General features: G+C 44.0%; 1 protein-coding gene across 3 annotated transcripts in view; it reads right to left on the bottom strand.

Moving 5' to 3' along the window:
* The window catches only part of Grm8 (glutamate metabotropic receptor 8), an 818,705-nt gene extending 796,403 nt beyond the window's left edge, over positions 1-22,302 (bottom strand). For 2 of the 3 annotated variants that reach the window (XM_057770162.1, XM_057770181.1), the window contains exons 1-2: positions 22,145-22,302; positions 11,675-12,485 (exon numbers count right to left, since the gene is read on the bottom strand). In XM_057770162.1, coding sequence (XP_057626145.1) covers positions 11,675-12,184 — 510 coding nt within the window. In that variant the 5' untranslated portion in view covers positions 12,185-12,485; positions 22,145-22,302. Of the gene's footprint in view, positions 1-11,674; positions 12,486-21,475; positions 21,583-22,144 lie in introns of those variants that run through there. The other variant, XM_057770171.1, reaches the window with a different exon arrangement.
* Between the last annotated feature and the right edge of the window lie 3,310 nt (positions 22,303-25,612).

Genomic DNA, 25,612 nt, shown 5'->3' with positions numbered 1-25,612 from the left:
TTAACCTGCATCTGTCTGGAGTGAGAGAATCATGGTGACTCACTCACTCGACTTCTTTCTCCCAGCATTCTGTCTGTTTACTCCACCCACCTAAGGGCTGGCCTATAAATGGGCCAAGGCAGTTTCTTTATTAAATGAAAGTAACTCCTCCATCACAGCACCTACATATAAAGTAGGCTTTGCAGCATTGAAATGGGAAGTTGGCACAAAGTTCCACCCCTCAGCAAGAAGTTATTTACAATTGAAAGCTGAGGGTAAATGGAGTGGCCCTGAATATAACAACCACATCCCAAATCAGGCTGCATGCTCAGAAATAGCTGGCCAACACAAAACAGGCTCAATGTTTTTTGTTGTTTTTTGTTTGTTTGTTTTCTTTTTTCTTTTTAGTTTTTTGGGGGGTATGTGCTTTTTGTATTTGTTTTGTTTTGTGTTGGTTTCATTTTGTTTTTTAAGAGAGAGAACATGAATTTGGGTAAGGAGGAGGACATCTGGGAGGAGCCGTGGGAGGGGAAAGAATATGACCAAAACTTACTGCATAACAACATTTTTAACGAATTTTAAAATGTTACATGTGGAAGCATATGCCTGCAACACCTGCTGTTGGGAAGGGGAGGGGGAGTAGAGACAAGAGGATCCCAGAGGTTTGAAGTCCAGTTCGATGTTCAATAAAAGGCCCTATATCAAACATTAAGGTAGCGAGCAATAAAGAAAGATATCCAGCATTGATCTCGAGCCTCCATGTCACACATATGCAAATACCCATGAGTACACTACACACATCCATACCCAACTATTGTTTCAGTAGCTGACTTGAGTTTAACCTGAAAAACAATTGAGTGAATTTTGGTTTGGGATTAGGCCATATTTTCAAACAATTTCTGAGGTGACTGTAAACATACCATTGTGTGTTAAATATTTAAATATGCAAATAGTCTGTGAATCTTACTGCTCATCATCAAGAGCTACAAAATATCGATCAGCTCCAAAAGCGCCGAAGATGCTCCGCAGTATTAAATATTCACCTAAGACTTAAATATTTATGTAAAATAAGCAAACACATCCACCTCCCCACTCTGTACATGTGCTCTCATCTAAAAGATGCCAAACTGTATGCCAAACTGCATATGGCAGAGAATTATCTTAAAATAAATTTCTTAATGAATATTAACAGTAGATGTTTGGCCGGGCAGTAGTGTCTCATGCCTTTAATCATAGCACTTGGGAAGCAGAGACAGACGCATCTCTGGGTTCAAGGCCAGCCTAGTCTACAGAGTGAGTTCCAGGACAGCCAGGGCTGTTACACAGAGAAACCCTTCTCAAAAACCAAAGAGAAATAAATAAATAAAAATAAACAGTAGATGTTTGATGTGTATAGCTATTTTATGTATTTATGTTCCAATGGTTGCATAAAAACATCTCAGACAACAAAGGATCATTAAGAGGACAATACTTAAGATGTCTGGGTCGGTGCCATTCTATTGAGCAGCCCAAGCTAAGTAAAACAACTTTCCTAATAACTTGAGCTTCCTCAGATGAAGTCAAACTTTCTTCTGAACCCAATAGGTTGTCCAGTGACACAGCCTTTACTAAATCATCTCATAGAGATCATTGTTACTTTACATGTTAATGAGGTCTCTTCAGCAGCATTTTAAGTAGCAGGATAGCTTAGTTTGGTGTACTCCCTACAAACTATGAATCGATGTCAAGCATGATGGATTCATCTGTAGAATGCATGCTTCTGAATGAATACCAATTTTCTGTTTTGCTAATTAAGAGAAAGAAGGCAATAAATGGATAAAATGCTCACATCTCTTCACTCTATTCTATTTCTCTTTGTGGAATGGAAATTTATCATTTACACCAAGAACTCTTTGCCATTATCTGACCAGGCCTGTCATAGCATTCTGTCTTACACAAGTCCACTCTAATCAGTCCAGGTAAGTCTGCAGTGAATAAACACATTCTCCTTCTCTATGAAATTTATTTCCAATGGACTAAATTATCCATATTTCACCAAAATGACAACTTAGCAGAATATAATAAATGTTTTACTTAGCTACTCCCATTTAAATAGAAGAAGATAGTGACATGAATTGAAATTTAATATACTGAATTCCAGTCTTCTTCTGACTGTCCTGGGAGGAATATGACTTCTAGAGCAAGTGCCTCTGGATTTTTTTTTAGTGCTGCCATCTATGATACTTGTACCCAGTGACAGGGATGATTATTACACAGAACATCTCTGAGAGAAAAGAGTTCTTCCCTCAGCAAAGAAGAACAATCATTGTCTAGTGTGAGCCTACTATTTGAATCTTTGAATCACCGCACTAAATACAGAAAAAGATTAAGATTGAAATTTTAAAAAGTAATTCACATTGCTGTGGGATAATGCTCTTGTATCCTGTGAAGATTTGGCAATTGCATTGGCTTAACAACAAGTTGATTGGCCAGCAGCCAGGCAGGATATATAGGTGGGCAACCAGGCTAGAAGCATTCTGGGAAGAAGAAAGGCTCAGTCTGTAGTCACCACCCAGACATAGAGGAAGCAAGATGAGAATGCCACATGGCTAAACAGAGACAAGAATTATAGGTTAATTTAAGTTGTAAGAGCTCGTTAATAATAAGCCTGAGCTAATTCGTCAAACAGTTTAGAACTAATATAAGCCTCTGTGTGTTTCTTTGGGATTGAATGACTGAGGTACCAGGCAGGACAGAAACTTCTATCTACATCACATCCAAAATGAACTTACTGCTATTCCTCCTTACCCACAATTCCACCAGAAGTTCTGGGGTTCTAAGAAGGTCTAGGCCAGTCAAAATGCCTTTTTTTAAAACTCAATCCTAAAGGAAAATTTTGTTCAAGCACATAAATGCTATTAAATTTAAGAAAAGTTTATCTTTGGGTCACCTAATCATTCCCTTGGAATGCTATTATTTAATTAAGTGATTCTTAGAGCCTACCACATGGACTTCAATATGCTATTTTCTTAACTCACCTGACTGAATAGGGAGCCAATGAGATCCCATAAAAAACTTGACCATAGGATAGCCAAGCCATATCCCAAAATTGAGTTGACCAAAATTATGTTTTGTTTTATTTCTTGACCAGTGATTTTATGTTAGTTTACCATTCTCACATGATAGTGTTAGTACAAATGGTTGAGAGGTACAAATCAAAACATCTAAGAGTGGTAGTTTCATCGCAACAAATATTTACAGTGCTCACTGGAGATCAGCTCTCAGCTTTGACCTCTGCAGTTTGTCTTGTTAGCTAGCGTTCATTAGAAACCTTCAGAAGAAGTGGGGTTCCTGCCAACTTTTTCTACATACAGAAGCTATGTGTGAAGAGATTAATCCTCTGGTCTATGATCCCACAGCTAATAAACATTATATCAGATTTTGAACTGAGCAAGTCTGAATGTAGAGCCTGACCTGTTTCATAAAATTCATATTCATCTGTTCTATTCAAAAGAGTATGAGTATCACTAGAAGAATTATTACAATATTCTACCCTTTCAACAGACATCTTATTATAAGAATAATGATCATATTTATACTTTAGAAAACGATGAGAAATCTGCACAAGCGGGATGTGGCATTTTTGCTATTAGGCAACACAAGCCCAAGCATTCTGGGGATGCTAATAAATGGAATTGAAAGAATGTAAATATGTAGATTTAAAAAGTAGAAAGTAATGCAAACATTAATCAAAATTAGATTTTTTTTCCCCTCAATTCAGATGAGGAGAAACAGGAGGGAGTTGCTAGCGTAAAAGTGTTACCATGCACATAACCCGAAGAGCCTCGTGTGGTACTGTGAGGTGGGAGATGTGGAGAAATAAATGTGCCTTCACTGAAGCTTTGACCAGCCGATAGGCTAGTGTATCAGGGAAATCAACCTCCCAGTGCTTAGCAGGAACCTTGAAGAGACTTGAGAACACGAATGGCCATCAATGAACACATGCCTACTGGTTTTCTGGATCTAATGCAGGAAAATTGCAGCGATTGGTCTCATTCTGGATACAGATCAAGGTGTCTGTGGGCAAAGCTATGCTCAGACTCCTTCATCTTACCAAGTGTTCGCTACATATGCATATATTTTTAAGAATGCTTAGGAAAGTCTGTCTGTTACAGCAAAAAAAGTGATGTTTCCTTCTTCGGCCAGATTATGTGTTATATCTTGGGGTAACCCTAACCAAGGAAGTAAAGGATCTATTTGACAAGAACTTTAAGTCAATGAAGAAAGAAATTGAGGAGGATACCAGAAAATGGAAGGATCTCCCTTGCTCTTGGATAGGGAGGATCAACATAGTAAAAATGGCAATTCTACCAAGGGCAATTTATAGATTCAATGCAATCCCCATTAAAATCCCATCAAAATTCTTCACAGATCTTGAGAGGACAATAATCAACTTTATATGGAGAAACAAAAAACCCAGGATAGCCAAAACAATCTTATATAATAAAGGATCGTCTGGAGGCATTACCATCCCTGACCTCAAACTCTATTACAGAGCCTCAGTATTGAAAACAGCTTGGTATTGGCATAAAAACAGAGAAGTCGATCAATGGAACCGAGTGTTATATCAATTAAGTGGATAAATAGGCCCTTTCCCCAGTGTGGGAGAAGAAGAGCTTCTGGTGACCCTCTGTTGATTAAGACTGCTGTAGAGTGTTATTTGCAATCCAGCTGCATAGTGGAAATCAGCAGGTAGCTGTCATGGTTTCTAAAGACAAATGGCTGGGAGCTGAGACAAATCATAGCCTCTTCACTTCTTACTGTTCTCAACTCCCAGTTAATGTGTATCTTACAGTCTACGTTTTTAAAATCATTCTCCTGGTGGTCTCGCGAGTGAAAAATGATAATATGGATGGCCCTGCTCTTGAGATCATGTTTTAGTGACCAGGACACTGATTGTGACTTCTGAGCTATGTATTGTTTAGGAAAGAACACAACATACAAAGGGGCACACAATTAAACCCAGATCCCTATAGCAGCCGCTGTGATTGTGATTGCGACCCCTAAGAACAGAAGATTAACCAGCTGTGAGTCAAAAGACAAAAGGCTGCTGTCAGTCAGAACGTGGCTAAACCTCATTTCTGTTTTGCATCCTTTACTTGCTAAGTCAGCCAGCAAGCAATTTATGTGGAGCGTTGGTTCTCAAAGCATGGGCTGTGAAACAGCAACATCAGCAACACTTGGGAACCTTTAGAAATGCCAGTTTTCAGACCATTCCTGGATCTACTGAATCAGAAACTCTGAAGGTGGGCTCAGCAATCTGTGTTTCAACAAGGCCCCAGGGTGATTTTGATACAAACTGAGTTTGAGAGCCACTGAACCGGAACCACACACTGCCTCCAGAGTTTAAGCTTCCTTAGGAAGAGGTAGCCTTTCGTTGTTAATAAAAAGTAAATTAAATAAAAACCAAATCTATGAAAGACACCTGTGCTGAAAGCCAAATAAAATCACAGCAATCTTTAGCTTTTCTGTAAATCCAAAACAGACTAAAACAATTAAATAAAGAAATAAAGCCCTTAAAATAAACACTTTTTTATTTTATTTTATTTACCATCCTTGGGGAAAATGAGTAGAAAAGTGTTTTCCTTATGCAGATTTGTTTATTTATTTATCTCTACTATAACTTTTTCCAGAAAGGTTTATAGACCACTTTTTAGACAACAAAAAGTAGTATTTCATCCTATCACAAGCCATTCTCTTAGAAAGGCTTTTCACAACTTTTAAAACCTCCTCACTGCTCAAAGAGCCTGAAAGATAGGCATTAATCACTAAGTAAGCTTTTAAGATGTCTTCCATATTCACTGTAGGATTTCAGGCTATTTGGGGATTCAGAAGAGGAAAGAAAGAAAGATTTAAATTCACCTAGCTCAAAAATCTGTTAAACACAACAGGAAACATTACAGCCCTTTCATAGCCTGGGCAGAAGACTAGGTCACTGGTTCTAAGTTACTTCGTGTTGAGAAAAGCCTTGGTCTGTGATAGTGCCTGAATTATGTGAGACAGCCTTATGGAGAGATGGGTTTGGTTATTCATAGTGCAGCCTGTGTATTGGTCCAAGAAAGGATTCTATGATGCAAAACTTCTCACTAGAGCTAACAGGGTTTGGGTGAGGCCTTTGGCAGTATTGCAACAGTTTTTCAAATGAAATAAAAAGAAACACTTTCTGATTACTTCCCCATTAGAGGTTTGTAAAATTAAAAGTATGGTCTATCCATAATTAAAACCCACCAGTCACTAAAATGAAGGGGGAAAGTCTTGTAATTTCCCAACCCAGACCAACACAGAATCACCTGGAAATTGTTCCAATTTCTTTGGTATCAGGTAAGAATTTGAGCATCATCTATGCAGGTAATTCGGACTTGAAGACTTGAGAATTACTGAGACAAACCTGAGTTAACCAACATAGAAGTCTCTCCTGCATATAGTAAGTAAAAAAAGAAAGTCATGAGGCATATCTATAAATAAAATTATGTCTGCATGTGTCATTTTATTAATAGATGTGCTGGGAAGTGGACTCTTTCCATTCCAGACTATTATTTGTTGCTTGAACCTTCTAAAATGAGAACGTGCTCATGAATAGTACTTGTTTAATTTTCCATTTTAAAGGTCTATCTAAAGAAGGTGTGGCTGTGCAGAAGCAAAAGGAAGTACATGAGAACAGGAACTCCCAAAGTGCACTGCTTGCTTGCTTTCCTCCCCTTACTCCTTCTGTTTCTTTTCCTAAGAGTTACACAGAAAGTAAAATTTGATTTGCTTTTCCTATCTAACTATTATTTCCAGTACTTGGCATTGGGATAAGTAAGTACATAGAAAGTATGGTTGATTCCGCCGTTCGTCCACTCCTTCACATGTTTATTGGGCTCCTAGACAGGGTGAGGCTGGGGCTAGAAATGAGATCACCAGTAACAAAGAAATGAATCCTGCCTGCTTGGATAAACAAACAGCTATAATAGGGTAGGATTGATGCCATGAGGAGGGAAGAGGTAGTAGAGGCTGCCTCTCTGGTAACCTTGTCAAGCAAAGCAGGGTGATTTTGCATAGAAGAGGTAGGCCTTTGTCCTGGGGTGCAGGGGACCATAACTCTGAGAGGCCTTGGGGAGGGAGACATTAACCAGTCCGCGGGTGATGTAGATGTCTCCCGCTTCATATCGGAAGTGCCCTTTCTCACCTGACAACACTACTAGTGCCATGGTAAGAGAGTGCCCATCTGACTCCTCTAAAGGGGGGGTGCTCCTTTTCAAACAAAGATGCTTGAAAACTAAAGGCCTTAGTGAAGGAGTCTCGCTTTCCTCTTCACATGGTTTATTTGTTATCAAACAGGATTTACACGAAACGTTATTTATTTATTATTTATTTCATATGCTCATTTACCCATCCACCCACTAGAGCCTAAACATGGCAGATTTGCCTTTGATTCTTCACAGTTAATAAAACCCATTGTGTGCAATAAATAACTCAAAAGACACATGGCTTTAGTAGTTGGTACAATTGAGTCTCTTGGAAAAAAATATGTCTTCATAAATATTATAGACAAAGACTTGCAGGAGAAGGAGAGAAATTTCTGTAATTCATTGACTTAAATGAAGATCAGTTTTGGTCATTTATAACTACCACAAATCCACATGGGGGATCAGCTAACCCACACATAAATCCACATGGAGGAATCAGCTAGCCTATGTACAAATCCACATGGAGAATCAGCTAGCCGTCACTCAAATGATTTCCACTGATATTTCGCTTGATCACTGTGGAAGGACACACCCCAGGCTATCTAAGGTCTATTCTTCAAGAAGGGAAAATTAGCAATTGAGGTAAAGTCAACTAACCAAACAAAGGAGAGAGAAATATTGTCCTTTTGTGACCCATGTGTCTTTGTGGACATTACTGTGAGTTATTGCAGCGTCAAATGTCACCTTTAACCTAAACTCAATCTTTACTTGAGGTAAGACATACGTTTAGTGTGTTTGAGAAACTGGTTTCTTCCTGTCCAAAGATAGGAAACATGCTAGAGAAGAAAAACTATGTGAGCTTTTTAATAAACATAAACAAACTTCATCTCTGGGCATCTCATTTAAAGTTTCCAAAAGAGACCTGATTCTAAACTCTTTTTAAGTCCCCGTCTTCAGTGAGTTTTCTAAGGTTCGGGATCCCAGGCACTCTGCTACGTAACAACTACACATTATCCAAGATACCGGCGTCATCTAAAGCCATTAACTTGCTATAGAGATCGCCTAGACAACCACTCTTCCTGCTCTCTCGCTCTCTCTCTGTCTCTCCCTCTCTCTCTCTCTCTCTCTCTCTCTCTCTGTGTGTGTGTGTGTGTGTGCGCGCGCGCGCACTCGTGCACACGTGCACATGTGCATAGCAATGCTTCTATCAAGTTCAAAGCATTAAAATCTGATTCAGTGACTTTCAAGCTCAGCTCTGCTCCCAACGTTTCTGAGGACTATTGGGTCACATCCACTCCTATTGCTGCAGACAGTCCCCAGAGGAGAGCAAGAAATTCTACTGATTCACAGGCCCTGCAGTTTGAGAAGCTTCCTTGGAGGTGAGGAGAAAAGTGACATAAGCTGTACCTGCCCTCGGACTGAGGACCCCTCCTCTGAGTGTGCTTTGGTGAAACGTGGGCGTCTCCTACTTCCAGGAACTCCATGCTGCGACTCCCTGCCTAGCTCTCCTCTAAGTTAAGGAGCTTGTTTTTCTCCTTTGCCTCAGGGTTTTAGTAAGAGAAACAAAGAACAACACTCGTTCCCTAAGAACGAAGAGGAGATAAGTTCGACTCACGGATTTCTGTGCATCCTTTTGGATTCTATAGGCCATATGCTATCCTGCAGGGACTACAGACAGCCGCAAGGTTCACTCCTAAAACCTACTTTCATTCATCATTCATCTCATCATAGAAAATTAATATTTTTCAAAATGAAACTACATCTCAATCCCGAATGCAATCATTTGTTAATCATTCCTTTGATAACTATTATAATATGTCAAGTCAGTCCTAGCATATGGGTGTGAGCAGACGTCATCCACATTAAAGAGGGCCATTTTCTTTCCCATGAACAGCCATCATTATCTCCTAATTACAGTCACTGTGAAGTGCAAGCTGAAGGTTGCACATAAATCATGTGAGTAAATGGAAGCAACACAATGATAAGTTAGAATTATTTGATTTTCATTCTTGCGCTTCCGTGGGAAGATGGCAGGAGCATCTACATCCCCCCTTGGCTGATTGAGTTTTGAATGAGATCAGTTTCTCAAATCTAGCAATGTGGTTAAGACATGTGTTAAATGTTTCTCTGTGCCAGGGTGCTGATGGTAATAATACCATCTATCAGCCCTCTTCTGGTTAAAAGTGACCTCCTCCCTACATGTCCTTCAAGGGGTAACCAGGGGACCTTTAGGTGTGCAGGCCACGGTCTCTCTGGAGTTGCCCTGGAAAAATGACTGTGTTCAAAGGACCAAGAGTAATTCACTCCATTAGATAGACGTCCTCTATGAGTATCCAAAAATAGCAAAAGAATTGTCTGATGAGGGAACAAACAAGCAGAAACAAGACTGATTCAATTTTATAAAAACAAAAGCTCCCCTCTTGCCTTCAGATGGCTTGAAATTTATTTCAACAGTCTACAGAAAAGGGCACAACCAGGTACTGACAGTATGTTTCACCTGCATTTTCTCACTAAAGAAACCCAGCGGCCTAATACAGAATTATTAGTATCATTGGTAGGGCAGACAGTGCTCTTAACCACTGAGCTATCTCTCCAGCTCTTAGAATTATTAGTATCATTGTCTTATTGGTCAGTTCATTCTATGACAAAAAAAAGTAACATAAATGAGCATTGAATATCTCAGGTTAGTACCTTGTATCTCTCACCCACTCTTCAAATTCTTGTGTGCTTTTAAATACTATCCAGACCACAGAAAAACACAATGTATAGAAATAACTGAGGGGTAACAGGAACAGTGATGAATATACACAGGGAAGACCCCAGAAGGGAGAAAATCATCATGAAGGTTTCCCTCCTCTCTAATAGTGGGTCACGTGAGGTGAGGAGGGAAGTTGAGCAGGAGAAAGAAGGGCTGGGAAATAGCTGGTCTGGACTCTAGCCATGAGGGACAGATCAGAAGTCTCGAGAAGAACCCTAGATCCTGCAGATGGGAGGACCCTGGAGGAGTACTTGCTCTCTGTCTTGCCTCTGGGTGAGGAGAGAGTCATCCCTAGGGGCACTGTTACAACTGCCCAGCTTCCCTCCAAGCTTCCAGAGACAGAGAATGAGAGACTTTTGACTGCCAGTTCTCAGTTCAAGTCCTCTCACTACCAGGAGACTCTTCTGATGTCTTGCTAAAGTGTCTTCCATGCTCCCTGGGACCTTTTTGCCCCCCTTCTGAATGCCTTAAACACAATGCTCCTATGTAACACAGAGCGGCCTCCTCCTTTGAGGTAATGTCATCAGTCTGTAAACAGCCATTAAAATACCTCTTAGCATTCTCATCCCTAAATGAAGGAGATTCGTACAGAGGCTGTGGAGCCTCCTGGGGAATGTTACAGAGAAGATTCCAATAGGAAACACAGAACAAACTAGACTGGCCCCCAAGGTACTTCCCAAACCAGAAAGCCTTTGACTTAATATTTTTCATCCTTTTTTTGTGAAGTTCTCCGTCGCTTTTTTATCACTCTGTCATCAGTCCAACTTTAAGTCTAATATGCATAGGAATAGTTTTTTATTATATAAAATAAAGCCTCATTAATTCAGGTTCAGTTGGAAAAGTCAAATCGCAATGAGTAAGAAATCAGAGTGAAAAGTATTTTCAATTTAAAAATCATGTCTATTTCAAAAGACTACATAATGGATATTAATAAATAAGATGAGAAAGTTAATAAAAACGGTGAGTTACAATAACTTTATTTTTATGATACTTTTTACTTTCAAAGTGTTTTCACATATATTATTTTATATTGGCAATTTTTGTCAATATTATAAAGAAAATGTACAGATAATAGATCATCAAACCTAAATCAAAATGTCTTGATTGCTTCCTACTAAATTTGAACTATTAACTCAACAAGAATTATATGTAATTATTTCCAGTCTGCCTCCCAGTATTTTGAATTAATGAGGTTCTTCTCTGTTCGAGTTATAATAATCCTGACAACTTTATGGCCATCTTATCTTCTAGAGTGTCACTACCATCTACACATTAGTAATAAATAGTTTCTTCACACAGGAATTCTTGTCATAACAGAGCATCCCACCTTGAAGAAGTTTCACCAAGTAAATTATCTCAAGTAGAAAGGAAGTGTTCTGTATGATAAATGTGCTAATGGTTTATGATTCTCCAAAGATGCTTGTTTTGACTTAAAGTGAGCCTCTCTGGGGAAGTTATCCCAAGACAGCAAAGACCAAACACATCACAGAACTTACCAACACTATCTTTGGGAAAACACAGTCAGGATTAATCCATTTAATTACAAGTAAAGGAACTAAGGTGATACAGGATAGAAACCCCAGCATAGAATATTCCCTTTGAGGAACCCAGTGATGTATACAGGGTCTATTGGCATCTTCATCTCTACTTTCTTCTTTCAACTCACATTTGGAGCCATAATGATCCCCGATTCTTTCACACTGGTTGAAAAGGTAAAGTCTTTACCTACCTTAAAAAGCCTTAAAATGTTAGCCACCATGATGGACACGGAGCTTGCTGCAGCACCTATAACACCAGAAATCTTATCGGGCTTAGTAAATATGGGTGGATCGCCATTAGCACACTTCACATCCGATGCGTCTTTCTCTATCAACGCCTGCACGAAGGTTAGCGACTGCTCCAAAGCATAGGTGTCCCTGGAGCATGTGTCAAGGATCCGGACACCCAGGGTGATATTGGAGAGGAGATCCGGGTCCTTGTTAATCTGGTCGATGGCATAAAGCATGGCCTCTAGTCTGTGGATCCCCTTTTCCTTCTTCAGCTCCCCGCAAGGCACCCCTCTCTCTCCCTTTGCATGAACAGGAAAGAGACCTCCCAAAATGATATCTCCATCCACCCGGATGGAATGGGCATACTCCTGGCTGTGAGTTCTTTGCATCATTGTGAGGATCCAGTAGAACTTGGCAGTCAAGAGGAAGAAACAAGGGCAAGAGGCTGGGCGTTTTCCCTCGCATACCATTTTCTCCAAGGATGGTATTGCAATCAATGACCCAAAGTTTATTCTTGCTGCAGAAGAAGGGGGACCACCTGAGGCTGCACCTTTTGGAGTCTACCATCAGGGCCCATGGGGGAAGGCTCTGGGGATTTCAGCAGGTTTTCCTGATTTGAACGTCACAGTGAATTTCCAACAGACCCTCAGCTCAAGTTTATTTCCACATAAAGCCAGCTTGCAAATAAATTAGAATAACATCTGAGGTTCTGATGTTGGGATGAGGTCAACAATTCACGGCCGTGAACTCAGCCCTGTAGCAGAATTATTCCTGGGGAGAAGAGGAAGGAAAAGGGGAAATTAAGTTCAGTAAGGCTGTATTTTTTATATATACTTAAGCCCCGTCTGATCCAACTTTTTTATTTCTCCCATTCACTAAGAGCTAACAGTTTTTGGTCCCCTGTGATTCTGAACACCTGGCTGCACTGCATCTAAGCAGGGAGATTGATGACGTGTCCAGAGCACGAGAAACAGAAAAGCATCAGCAGCTAGATCGCTTCTTTCAAACTAGAGCATATTTTTATTTATCACTTTATTTCAATAAGTCTTATTTCCAGCAAGGTACGATTCCTGTGATCGATGGCATTGTTTCTTGTCCAACCTGCTTTACCTTTTACAGCTATATAAATTTCTCATTTAACTCTTGCCCACGAGATACTGAAAGGTGATTGTCTGTGAGGTGTTCAACAAGCCACTCATCTCTTAATGACTTTTATTTTTTAGTATCCCAGATTTCTCAGTGGGAAACAGAGACTGTTCGATCACAGAAAAGGAAGAGGGGAGGAAGAAAGAGGGAAGATCTTCAAATTAACATTGTCAGAGTTCCCAATTAATTTGTCAGGATGAAGCAATGGACATGCTTGCAGTGCTGAAGTAAACATGCCTTGATCTGAGAATCACTAGAAACACATCAGAGATGGAGATCACTTGGAAAGCTTCTTAATTTTGTCTGACTCAGTGGGGAAAACAGTCATTTCACCAAGACTAGAAATAACCTAGAATGAAAGCATCTATGGGCAAATCGAGGGGGAACCTCATCCCGGGGCCTTCGTCCTTAAAGAACTCCACAAGATCCTTACAGAACAATTCTGAAGTTTGACTGGAAATGAGAACTGATGTAACAAAGGGAATCTGAGATTTGAAATGCACGTAGAATGAGCAGAATAAGCAGCAACAACATATTCTGGCAGGATGCTTAATCTAATGTTCATTTCTAACCTATTTACACTTGAATCTGAAATCTGGACTGTTTCCCTTCAGCCCAGCCAACCAACATCTGCTTGTATTTCCCATCCACTTGTTTAAGTTCCAGTTCATAAAATTCTTTTTCCATCTTCTTTGTCCTGAAAAAAAGGATGGTGCCTCCCTGGGGGACAACTGAACATATGCACAAGTGCCTTCAGAGAAAGCTGCACTGGTTTTCACTTCCAGGTTTGAAAAGAAGCTCTTAGCCCACCACTGTGCTGCCTTCCTGAGTGTGCACTGGGAGCCCCAGCCAAGTGCTGGCCCTTCTGCTAAGATGCTTCCAGGCTGCCTGCACAAAATGGCCCTTGATTCCCTCTGCACTGCCCCAAAGATGTCGTCCTTTTCCGATTATCTCCCGCTCAATTCGCCTGGCAGCTGCTTCCCCTCAGAGTCCCCAACCGCCTCCCCTGAGCTATTCCACAAAAAGAAACACTTAGGAAGGACGCACACCTGAGTTTCAGGATGAAACCAGATGTGTGCAACTAATTACTGGTGAGTACAATTGGGATTGTGTTTTACAATCTCACAAGGAAGACTAGTTACGTCGTGGTAGAACGTTATTAACTCTGACCACTACTTTAGAGTTTGAGACCAAGTCCACACTGGCTGAACCTAGAATAAATGGACAAATGAAGAATAAATTTAATGTCCCTGCCTCCCATGGGCTGCAACACTTGGGAGAGCAGGCCCTGCACCTCATCTGGGCAGCACAATGGAGCCAACTCTGTTGGCAGAGGTGCCGATGAGCCATGGTATTGTGAGTGCAGGAGAGCCATCCCCACTATTCATCTGTCTTGGGGTGCCATGGGCAGGGGAGAGATGCCCACTCCCCCGCCCGTCAAGCCTAAAGTAAATAGAAGAGCTGGCCCTAAGATTGTAAGAACAGGAGAGCTATCCCTGCCCCTCCTCAGCTGCAGCACTCGGGAGAGTGGCCCCTACACCTCACCTGGACAACACAGTAGAGCTGGCTCTGAAGGTGTAGGTGTGGGAGAACCAGCCTTGAGGATGTGATAGCAGGAGAAATGGCCCTGCCCCCTTGCTGGATAGCATAACTTGATGGCTGACCAACCATGCAAGTACCCAGGCCCAGAACCAGGGTTATGTGCTGGCCCACCCCAACATCCACCCCATCTGTGATCTGCTGGAACACTAGAGCAGGAGGTGGGGGATGGTGTTGGTCTTGCAGACCCAGCTATCCACAACAGGATGTCCAGGGAGAGTCCCAGTGAGGCATTGATGGGGTAGCAGACACCAGAGGCTTCGAACCATACCAGTGACTCTTGGCAATGAACACTTGCAAGTAGAAATATACGGGGTTTAATGTGTGACTCACTGTGTCTCACTGCAGGTTCCATGACAAGATTGCCCTCTTCTTCCTTTTTTTGTTCTTTTTTTCTCTTAAATTTTATTTTGTTTCATGGGGGGCGGGGCAGATGGGTGGGATTGGGAGGCATAATGTGAAAGACACAAAAAATAAATAAAAAGAAAGTTTAAAAAGAAGAAGAAATTCCAAGGATGGGCCTGTACTCCAAAGCCTTTCTTCATTATACCAAAACCACTGCAAACCCCTTCCACGCCTAAGAGAACAAACAGTTTTCCGTTACAGACAAACACAGGCTCCATCTCTGGCTTCCATATTTACTCACAAGACATTAAGTTAGTTCCACTTGCCAGTGTAGTCCTAGAAGTAATAAAAATTAGTCTCTTTTCAAATTATTGGTATTTGCAATAATGTTTAGTCTCTTTAGCGTCTCATAGTTCTGTTCAGAGCCCTAATTTAAAGAAAGGCTGGGGTATGGAAAGCAACGAAGCAGGAATCAACTGGGTGAGCAGGCAAAGGCAGTGAAGTAGAAAGGGGGGGGATCCCCTTGAGTTATCCTCTATGGACAACTTGTTGGGGTTTTGCTGGAGTTTCTGCCTTGGCAGCATGGAATTAATGCCCAGAAGCTCTCTAACCCTTGGTTTTCTTATCTGTAAGGGGAGATAGAGCCTGCCAAGAGGCACACGCTACAAAACTGGATCTGGCCCAGGGTGCAAGCTCAGTAAACAGGCATCAATCTGGTCCGTCGTTCTTCTTCTACCCAAAGCAGAGCGACTTTTTGACTGCTCACCCAGTTGGTGCAGTGTTTACTGGATTTTCTGTTCGACACTAGAAAAGTAAAATCAGAGCCATGTATAAAATATTTAAATATTGCAGTTGTTTCAGAGTCTGATACATTGCCATAAAAATCACAGACCTGCCTGATAGGTTCGGCTTCTCTATTAAATTCTAAGGAAAAATAATGTGAAAGTCTATGGAAGACCAAATAAGTACAAACGCTATGATTCACGGCATAATCTTATACTGCTTAATCCGGCTCTCTTAGAATTCTTGTGGGCTTTAATCCAAACACTGTTGGAATCAATATTTTTAAAGAAATAATGACCTTTCTGAGCTGCAGATCCAAACAGCTTCTCTTCATGTGTTGTGTTTGATTTAAAGTAAAATAGCTTTTCTTCCAAACTGACCATGCCCTGGGCTTGGCTGAAAGCTTTCCTGTACAGACAGACTCCTTCACGAAGGTGAGAGTCCTGTTCTGAGGCCAGGGAGCTCCTGTCACACAATGGTGGCTAGCACATGAAGCTTAACCAGGCCGTCTTCCATCTCACCCTCCCCTGCCCCTTCTAAGCGCTGTACCACCGACACTGACTTCCCACAGACCTCTATGTCTTCACAAGCAAATTCCCTGGCTGGATTTTAGGCCTGTGCCGCTGGCCCACATTTGACTTTCTTTGTGTGTTCCTTATATCAAAGTCTCCAACCTCATAACTGTATCTCAAAGGATTTCTAAATGCTGCTTATTATTAATTCCATTTAAGTGGGGTGGGGGAGAAGCACAAATAAGTTCAGACCTAATCCTTGGAAGAGTAAACAACAACACCCCAAAGTCATCAGATCCCTAAGAGGGACCCTGTTCTTTGAGACGGCCCCAGCAGTGCAGAGAAAGGTGGTGACGTGACGGTTCAGTGTAAGGGCCCCACCACCCCAGGGAAATCTTTCATAAATGTATGTATTTTCCAATGGTTAGCTCAAGAAACAATAATGTGCAAATTAGAAAAGGACAGCTGTGGGACATCTCCAGAAGGGATAGGGATATTTCTGGATCCCTCAAAGGACTGAAAAAATATTCAGGCTTGCAAACTTTAAATCTGTTTTCCTAGCCAGCGGCTGCCAATGGAACAAGACCATCAGCACAAAGGGGATCTATCAAGATCCCCCCTCATACCTTCCTCCAGTGTGGAGAACTGACGAAATATGATTCGTGTGTGTGTGTGTGTGTGTGTGTGTGTGTGTGTGTGTGTGTCATTAGCCAAGAAATAAAAAGCTTTTCTCACAAAAGCAGCATTCCCATACTGTCTGGCTCTTTAACACAAAGGGCTATCCTGGGGAAACACTGCCATCAGCTCCTGTGGCTGCAAACCCAGGCATTTCCCACACTTGTAGTTCTTCAGATTGTTTGGAAATGCATGCGATTTTGTCGATGTCTCAGACTGCTGCCTGTGTCAATCCTTAGTGGGGACAGAAGGAGGCCTCCCTGGCAACAGAGGCCTGGAATTGGATCCTGGTCTGGCAGTCAGCCATTAGTTGGGGACACTGAACAGGTCACCTCATCTCAGTGTGCTTCCCCTCGCTCATCTGTGAAGAGGTGCTGTGACCCCACCAGCTCAAAGGTGTCCGCCAGCTTCCTCTTCTAAGACTCTGTGACTCAGTAATAAGGGACTGTGGGATTATTCTCAAGCAGGAGATGGAGGCTTTGTCAGCTGAGCATGATAATTGGTTTTGTTTGCAAGCAAGTAACCCGCACACCACCTCCAGTCAGAGAGAGAAGGTTCTAAAAGCTCATTTATGCAAGCAGGGCAGATATTAAGAAAACCAGATCCAGAAGACCCTCAACTACTAAATAGATAAATTAAACTGTTGTTATTTGCATAACAAAAGAATTCACCACAGGTTTCCTTTAGTTTACATCCTTCTTTGTAGATAACACAGCCATTGCACAAAAAGAGCACATTTATGGTACGTATCAGGTTAGAAGAGGGGAAGAGACTGAAGCCAGCTTGCTGAATGCTCACAGTGCAACCTCACATGTATGATCTCATTTCCTCCTAAAATTCACCTATAAGGTTGACATCACAGCCTGCATCTGGGCCTGAGAACCCAAGAGCAGATAGGTTATGTGACTGTATGAAATCTCAGGCCAAAGTTCACATTAATGCTGTAGTTACAGTCTGTGCCCTACCCCAAAGCTTCTGGGCGTGAGACTCTGACCTGACTGTGTAAGGTGTTAGCAGGATGCCTAGGGTTTCGGGAAGCCTGAGTCTAATCTTTGGGTAAGTTACTTAGTCTGCTTTCTGCCCACCTGCTGAGCTGTGACATCAAATGTCATAATGTACACTGAAAGACTTGTTAGATTATCAAGTGATATGAAAAGGCAAAAGAATAGTATTGGCTTAATAACCAGACCCAGAACTAAACTATTTTGCTCATAGATCATACTTAAATCTGAGAAAAACACTTTTCCATGACCAGCATGGAGCGTCAGACCTTAGCAACAGGCATGTGGCCAAGAATCAACTTTAGAAAGCTCAGACCAATAAATAAATAACTCGAAGGAAAACTGGAAGGCCCGAGGGGTAGTTCTTAGAAGAACGATATCTGACCTGAAGGACACAGGCATTCAAAGCACCCAAGGGGTCATTCTTAACATGCAAGACATTCTTCTGTAGTGAAAACAGGAAAACTTTTTAAGCAGTGAGCAAAATATAACACTTTTAGCACTGAGGGTTATTACCACTGGAAAACCCAGCCAGCAGATTTGTATCTTAATGCATTCTCTCTTGCCTGGAAAAGTAGTGAATTAGCAATGCATGTGTTCAATAACCTCTAGAAAACTCCTCTGGGGCTTTTCCTACATCTTCCCATCTCTCCTTATCTATTCCCTGCCCCTTCTACCCAAAGGACTGATGTGTCCTGTGGTCAAGGACCTCAAGACCATCCTTCTCTCGGCCTTGTTTCTCCCGAGAGAGTAAGTACATTCATCAGCAGGTGTAAAGCCCTGATGATCTCCCTCCAACTGGAACATCTGTGTTTTTTAAATGATTCCTAAGAAAAGCCATAATATCTTACCACCACTAGTAGACCAGGGTACAACCAAACAGAGAAAGGAACTGTTGCAGGCACCTTCTTTCCTCAGTGTCCCCAAATCAGCCCAACAGTGATAGGGCCCAGATGAGATAACGCTATGCTCAAGGTTCTTCCATTCAGTGGATGAGTCTGCTCTAACTTGCCAAAGCACCAAGAACTTAAAATTAAAGAAAACATAAGTGGAAGGGAAGGGAAGAAAGGGAGGGTAGGAGGAAGGAAGGGAGGGAAGGGGAAGGGAAGGGAAGAAGAAGGACAAAAAGGGAAAGAGGAAGAAAGGAAGGAAGGAAGGAAGAAAGGAAGGAGGGAGGGAGGGAGGGAGGGAGGGAGGGAGGGAGGGAGGGAGGGAGGAAGGAAGGAAAGAAGGAAGAGAAACCTAAATTTCTAACAGCAAAAAATAGCTCCCTTGAAATGGAAAAAAAAAAAAGATAAATATACAGCTGACTGCCAGGCTCACAACCTCTCCTAGCATAACACGGAGTGACCACTCCTACTAGGCAAACCCAGGATGAGAGTCCGGTAGCACACAACCTTCTATCCTGAAAACAGAAACAACTTCCTGGACCTTTCAAATCAGGCCTATTCAACAGGCACTGAGATGTGGTCAGATTTTTGCTATAAAGCTAAGCAAAAGATAAATCTATGCAGCATCTTCTTCTAAGATACTGAGACAGAGCAATAGCACTCACTGACTAAAGCAGGGTCTTCTTGATGTTCCCCACTGGGAGGAGACAGTGGGAAAGAAACTTAGAAGGGAAACTATCATTGCACAAGTATGTGTGTGCAGTATTCAGTGTGCCATGCCCTAAAGACAATGGAACATTCTTACACAAAGATTGGCACTTGATACTGCCAACGTGAATGTCAGCTGGCCCGTTTGTTGCATAAATACCAATTAAACAAGCCCCGAAGCAGCTTCAACCTGCCCAGTCAAGTCTGAAAAGAGCACATCACTCCAGACCTCAAACTTTCTTCTGCACTCTTCCAGTTCAGCTCATCTGGGATCATCCTTTTCCCTCTTCCTTTTGAATCTGAATGGCTAGAACTATTCAATCAGCCATAACTTAGAGTGGGGAGGGGGGCAAACAGGGCAGAGATATCCAGCACTAACCAAATAGAATGACTTGAACCTCTACAACAGTATTCAGTGGTGTTCTCAGAATCTTCTTTCTTCTGAGAAAATGTCTTCTAGAAGCTTTCTTTCCTAAATTGTTTCCACATCCCTATTTAAGAGCAGATATTCTCTTTATCTCAGGTGTAGTACAACCTGGAGTTGACGCTGAGATAGGAAAACTGCATTAGAGAACCGTTTCCCTGGCGAGTGGGGGCTCTTTTCGCAATTGTCAGGCCATATATTTGCAAGAGCGGGAGAATGCATTTTATACAGTTTTTTGTCTCCTTTCGAGATCTTTCCAGATACTATTCACAAGCAAGTGACTAAGATAAACTCGAGTGGTTCCTGTAGCCATTTGCAATTATTGGCAAACAGTTTCATAACGAAAAATGGAAATTACAGTCAAGCTGTTTATCCAAGATCTACCTGCTGGTGGCTCCTTCTCTCTTTTCATTTTTCTTTCAAGCAAAACAGAAGCTATCGTCGGAATGCATTTGCCCTGATAGTAATTTGTCTTGCAAATACCTCCACCGCAAACCCTGTCTTCAGTTCTTTCAGTGGGAGAATTAATGGCCAAGATCCTAGTGTATTCTCCGGTGTTCACGAGATTCCCACAGTGTCGTGTCTTTGGGAAAAGATCACCCCCGATTGACAAAAAAGGTATTCCCTCCAGGGGTGAAACTCCTGGGGGCCGGTGGAGGGGCGCTTGGTCTTCTGCAATTCATACACTACCACACTACCGCTATCCTGGGCACACAGACTTTCTTTGAAGCCAGACTCCCCAATTTAGACTAGAAGCTATTCCTCAGGGAAGCTCTGAGGTGCTTTCTTGCGCAACGGGTGACTCGCACGCGCCTCTGCATTTCATTTGCACCAAAGAAGCGTGTCAGACAATCGAGGGAGGGGGCGCTGGTGGGGATATGATTCTGTTATATTTTTCACCAACTGTATGAACCTCAAGGGACCCCTTTGAGTAGATGGGTTCACTCCGGCCTCGTGGATGAGAGGTCTCCCTCTAAATCTCAGGCAGCAGCCACTCACCCCACCCGGGGAGCCCTCCCCGCCGCATCTTCCTTTTCCTCCCAGTTCCTTAGACCGTGTAAGCCCAACACAGAGTAGAGTGTAGGGCCGCTAGGAAGGACCTGGTTACTCTAGCTTTTTCCACGCACCCAGGCACCGCCCCAGCCCCCGCCACCAACACCCCCGCGCGCCCTCGGATCCAGTCTCCTGAGCGCACCGGTCCGAGAGCGCCTCCGCCCCCGCCACACCTGCTGGCTGCAGACGCCCACACCCTCTCAGGTCCGCCTGACACTGGGGCCACTCTGACCGTGGGTGCTGCGGAGGAGCTGCAGGGAGCGTCTGCCTTGGCTTCGGAAACTCTAGATCCTTGAATCTAGATCCCCCACCCCCAACAGGACTCGGAACTCCAGCGTTTTCCCCGGAGCTGGGGGGAGGGGGCAAGGAAATCCCAACCTCGCCGAGCTAACTGGGGGACCAAAAACTCAAGGCAGAGTGTATGTGCTACGCAGGGATACAGGACTCAAGGACCCCCTACACTATCAGGCTTTTCCTGCGACACCCTCCTCCCTCCCCAGTCTTCCCCACATCCCTGTTAGACATCCATCTAGCCGGAGCTCAGGAAGGCGGGGGTTACCCCAACTCATCCCGGAAGCCGCTAACTTCGGAAATCCCTCGCTTTAGATTCGTATAATCAAGGTACCTGGGCATCTCGGCCGGGCAAGTCCAGATTCCGCCAGGGCAGGTCCAGGAGGTCACTCAGGCCAAGCAATCCCAGGAGGCAGAGAGATTTTAAAACCCTGCCACCCCTTCGCACGCCAGGCTAGAGCATCCTAGGAGCGCCTGTCCACTCCAGTCACCCTTCAATCTCCCATTCACCGTCTAAACTTTTGGGGGATCACATCTCCAAGTCTTGGGAATTCCAAGCTAAGCTCCCTCTCTTCCGCACCTCTTCACTGGAATGTAATCATGGGAAGACAAGAGGGGTGGCCGCCTTGTTATTTGCAACGTAAAATCAACAGACACCCAATCAAGCTCCAATGCCCGGCCAGCCCCTCGCCCCCTGGTGCCCACTCTCCCACTCTCCCCATCAGCGTTTCTCCGCCCGCCAGTTCTTTCCCAGACTCCGGCGTGCAAAGCCATCTACTTGTGCCCAGAAAAAAAAAAAGACAGATCATTAAAGTAATCTGAGAAGGAAGCATACACCTGGCTATCAGCTGCACCGTTGGGGGGGGGGAGAAAATGGAAATGACAATAAAATCGGGGGAGGTCCTACTTTTGCAGTCATTTGGGGTTGGGGGGAGAGTTGAAAGGCGGGGGCTTTTTTGCTATTGCTTTCCTTTTCTGCCTGCTGCTCAACGGGGAGTCTTACCCTGCTCCCCGCAGAGGGCGAGGTGAGGAAGCCCGCTGGGAGCCCGCAGCTCCATGTCAGCGCCGCCGCCGCCGTCGCCACCGCGCAAGGCGAGCACCGCGACCGCACTTGTGGCTGATCTCCGGACTGAGGGGGTTGAGCTGGCCAAGCCACCGGAGAGTCTCTTCCATGTGAATAACAAATACTCCCACCGGCGGCCGCGATTGGTCTGCTCCCTGCGCCTCCCGATCCTCCTCCCGCGACCATTCACCCCACGCGGCGCGTGGATCCGCGCCGGGGATCGCGCCCAGGATCGCCAATCGCTTCGCGCCAACCAGTCACCCCTAGAAGCGGGAGGAGGATCCCCGAGGGGCAGAGGCCCGGGCGTGGGTAGGGAGTGGGACACCCCAGTGGTAGGACCCCTTCAGCGTTCAAGTCCTAATCAACTGGGGGACCAGAAATAACAGAGTTCTGGTTTTTGTTTTTGTTGTTGTTGCTGCTGCTGTTGTTTAAATATCACCCCACCTGCCCCGCCCGGACAAAGAAGGGAGGATTCGAAGACAGGGAGAAAAGAGGATGACTGGGGGAGGTACGAGAACCCGTGGCCACAGCGCTCACTGAGCTCGGGACCCATGTGGGAAAGCGCCTCTCGATGCCGACCTGAAGCAAGGGGGACCGATCTGGCGAACCCGGGACCCCTTCCCTCCCAATGAACCTAGCTCCAAGGTGGGTGACCGTGAAGAAGATATGACAGATTTGACAAGTGTCCTACACTTGTTTTCTTTCCAGTGGTGTTCAAAGTAGAGCCCGCAACGCACTTCCATACAAAGTTTGCCTCCCGCTAGCAACTGTTTGGTCCTTGGTATTGTCCCGTGGCTCAGACACCGGAAGGTGCCAGGGGACGCCTTCTATCGCGCCCCTGAAGCTGAAGGTGGGACAGAACACAGTCCCACTGAGGGCTCTGTACGGACTAGGCAGCCAAGGCGACTGTTATTTTGTCGAGAGGATTGGAGGAGCCCAGATCAAGGAACTCCTGAGGAGCTCGCTCACTGGGAAACCTCAGGATTCCCTCTCATCCAGTGGCCGGGAACCCGCTGGGCTCCGTGCGCACAGTCCCGTGCCCCTTCCTGCTGGCTATGGCCCAGGTACCTCCACTCAGCGTAGAAAAGGAGAGAAGGAGGGAACCCCCTCACCGCACTATTCTCCACCAGGGGTGCTCTGGCCTGCCTGGCTGTGGGTTGGTGAGAAAGTTCCATCTAGAGGTGGCCGCGCGCAACTGCAGCCCAAGACCAGAGCCCAGGAGAGAGGAGTAGGAGGGAGCTGGGGACTGGCGGGAGGGGGGTGTGAAAGCAGTGAGAAGGGCGGGGGGGGGGGGGTCAGACCCAGTAAGCTACAGAGATTTTTTTCAACTTCATAAGCATCATGGACTTTATAAACTTCAACACAGGTCACGTGCCTGAATTTCAGTTTATGAACCTTATCCTGTTCACGTTTCTTTAACTTTCTAATTAACTCTAAAATGATCAAAATTATTGATCCAGTTCTACAGAGAAAGAAAGAAACCTGGGTGTATAGATATTCCTGGGAAGTTCTAGCCCTGGAAATCGGAGTTGAAAGCCCCATAGATGATTTTTCTTCCCCGACTCTCGGGCTTTTCCCGAGGCTGGCATTAAGGCATGAAGTTTATGAAGTTTCCAATGAGAAGACCATATTCTCCTCTCTAGTTTCCTAAAGCTAGCCAGGCCCTCTTAGCAGAGTCAACAGATTTGGAGATGGGGGTCCTCCTCCTTATTCATTCATTCCATCTCTTGTCTTCACAGGAGAAATTCCTTGCTTATAAAACCGGGGGGAAGGAGGAGGATTTGGAGGGACAAGCCGGTACCGCACATCCTTTTAAGGTGAAAAGCAATCAGAAATGATGCAGAAATGGTACTCAGTAGGCTCAATGGTTGCAGCTCTGCTGTGGAGTTGAGGAGTTTCCTTGGGAACTTAAATTGCTCCCTCCTCCCCCTGGAGGGAGGGAGATAATTTTGGCAGCGTGGTTTCTATCCAGGCAGCCAGCTCATACAGGACAACAATCTGGGGTCCAGGATCCCCTAGACTGGTGATTTCTGTCTGAGCAGAGCTTTCCTAGGAAGTGTACAGACCCTTAAAACCCTCCCTAGGCTCTTTATATGTGTGTCTTGGTACATTTCGGTGAAAGAGGAACATAAAGGAGGCAGAAGACAGGTCAAGGCTGAAAACACTCTGACAAACAGGGCTGCTGACCACATTCTGGTCTTCAGGGTCCAGGCCAGTCAGAGTCCCTGCAGTGTTAATGCCTAGCCTGAGCCAAGAGGGCAGTGCTCTAGTGGGCCCATTTCCATAATGAGGAAAACACAGCTGGCTGTGGCTTTGGAAGTTTGACAAGGCAGTGAGCTTCTGGAGAGAGAAGGGGCTAATGAGCTGCTTTTCTCCTTTTCCTATTGATCCTCACCTGCAGAGAACAACTGTCTTCCAGGCATGTTGCTGCCCTTTCTGATGCAGCCCTCTGAGAAATAAGTGGGCCTGATCTCCCTTAGGATCAGTGTTCTGGTGTTCAACTTTGCATCACCCTTTGCTGGAAACACAGTATGGAACCAGCATCCCTCAGCCCCCACCTGAAGCTGGCCAATAGGGAATAGGACCTTTCTACAGACAAGTATTTCCAATGGCTTTACCTGGAGGCCCCTGAACAACAGATTCTAATATCACAACGGGAGAAAGCTTGTCTGCTGTGGAGATGGTCCCTTGTCAGCAGCATTCAGACAGAAAAGCCACCTCTTGTCTAAACCTGCTCTGTCTAGCCCCCATCCCATCTTCCGCTTTCTCTTTGCTACAGTCTAAGTCAAGAGAGATGGCTGAAGCTCAGGCGGTCCAGCCCTGACAAGCCTGTGATTCCAGAATCATCCATCTTGACTCTTCTTGGAATCCCATTTTCTTAGGTATGAAATATGTCTTAGCAAAGTGTCTGACCTCATCATCTATCCACCACAAATATTTATGTAAATCAAACACATTTCCTGGTAGTTAATCCTCCTAGAAGATTTGAATATAATCTTCTCATTTTCTGTTGATTTAAAATGTGAGAAACTGTCCATGTGTTGGAAAATGCAAAAAAAAATACAATACCATATGTTTGGGGGCCATTTAACTCAAGCTGAGAGATGTAGTCCACATGTTATGCTGGAATTTCTAGTGTGGGGCAATCGTTAAATCATTAAATCATACCACTCACCCAGGAGGAATTGCTACCCACATTTTGGAAACAATGACAGTAGTTTCTCTGTTAGAGATCTGAAAGTGTCCGTGAGTGTATCATATGGGTGTTGCTCAGTTTATTAAAGCTCTGGCTGCTGGACTCAAGATCAGACATATTAGACTGAGTTGCACAGAGTCAATGAGGATGGTGAGAGCAACATGTTCCTTACCCCAACAGTTGGTGCAGAACTGCAGAATGAAGTGTCAAGA

Source organism: Chionomys nivalis, chromosome 1, assembly GCF_950005125.1.
Source record: "Chionomys nivalis chromosome 1, mChiNiv1.1, whole genome shotgun sequence".
Taxonomy (NCBI): domain Eukaryota; kingdom Metazoa; phylum Chordata; class Mammalia; order Rodentia; family Cricetidae; genus Chionomys; species Chionomys nivalis.
The sequence above is the reverse complement of the archived record's forward strand: the minus strand, read 5'-3'. Positions and strand labels throughout refer to the sequence as shown.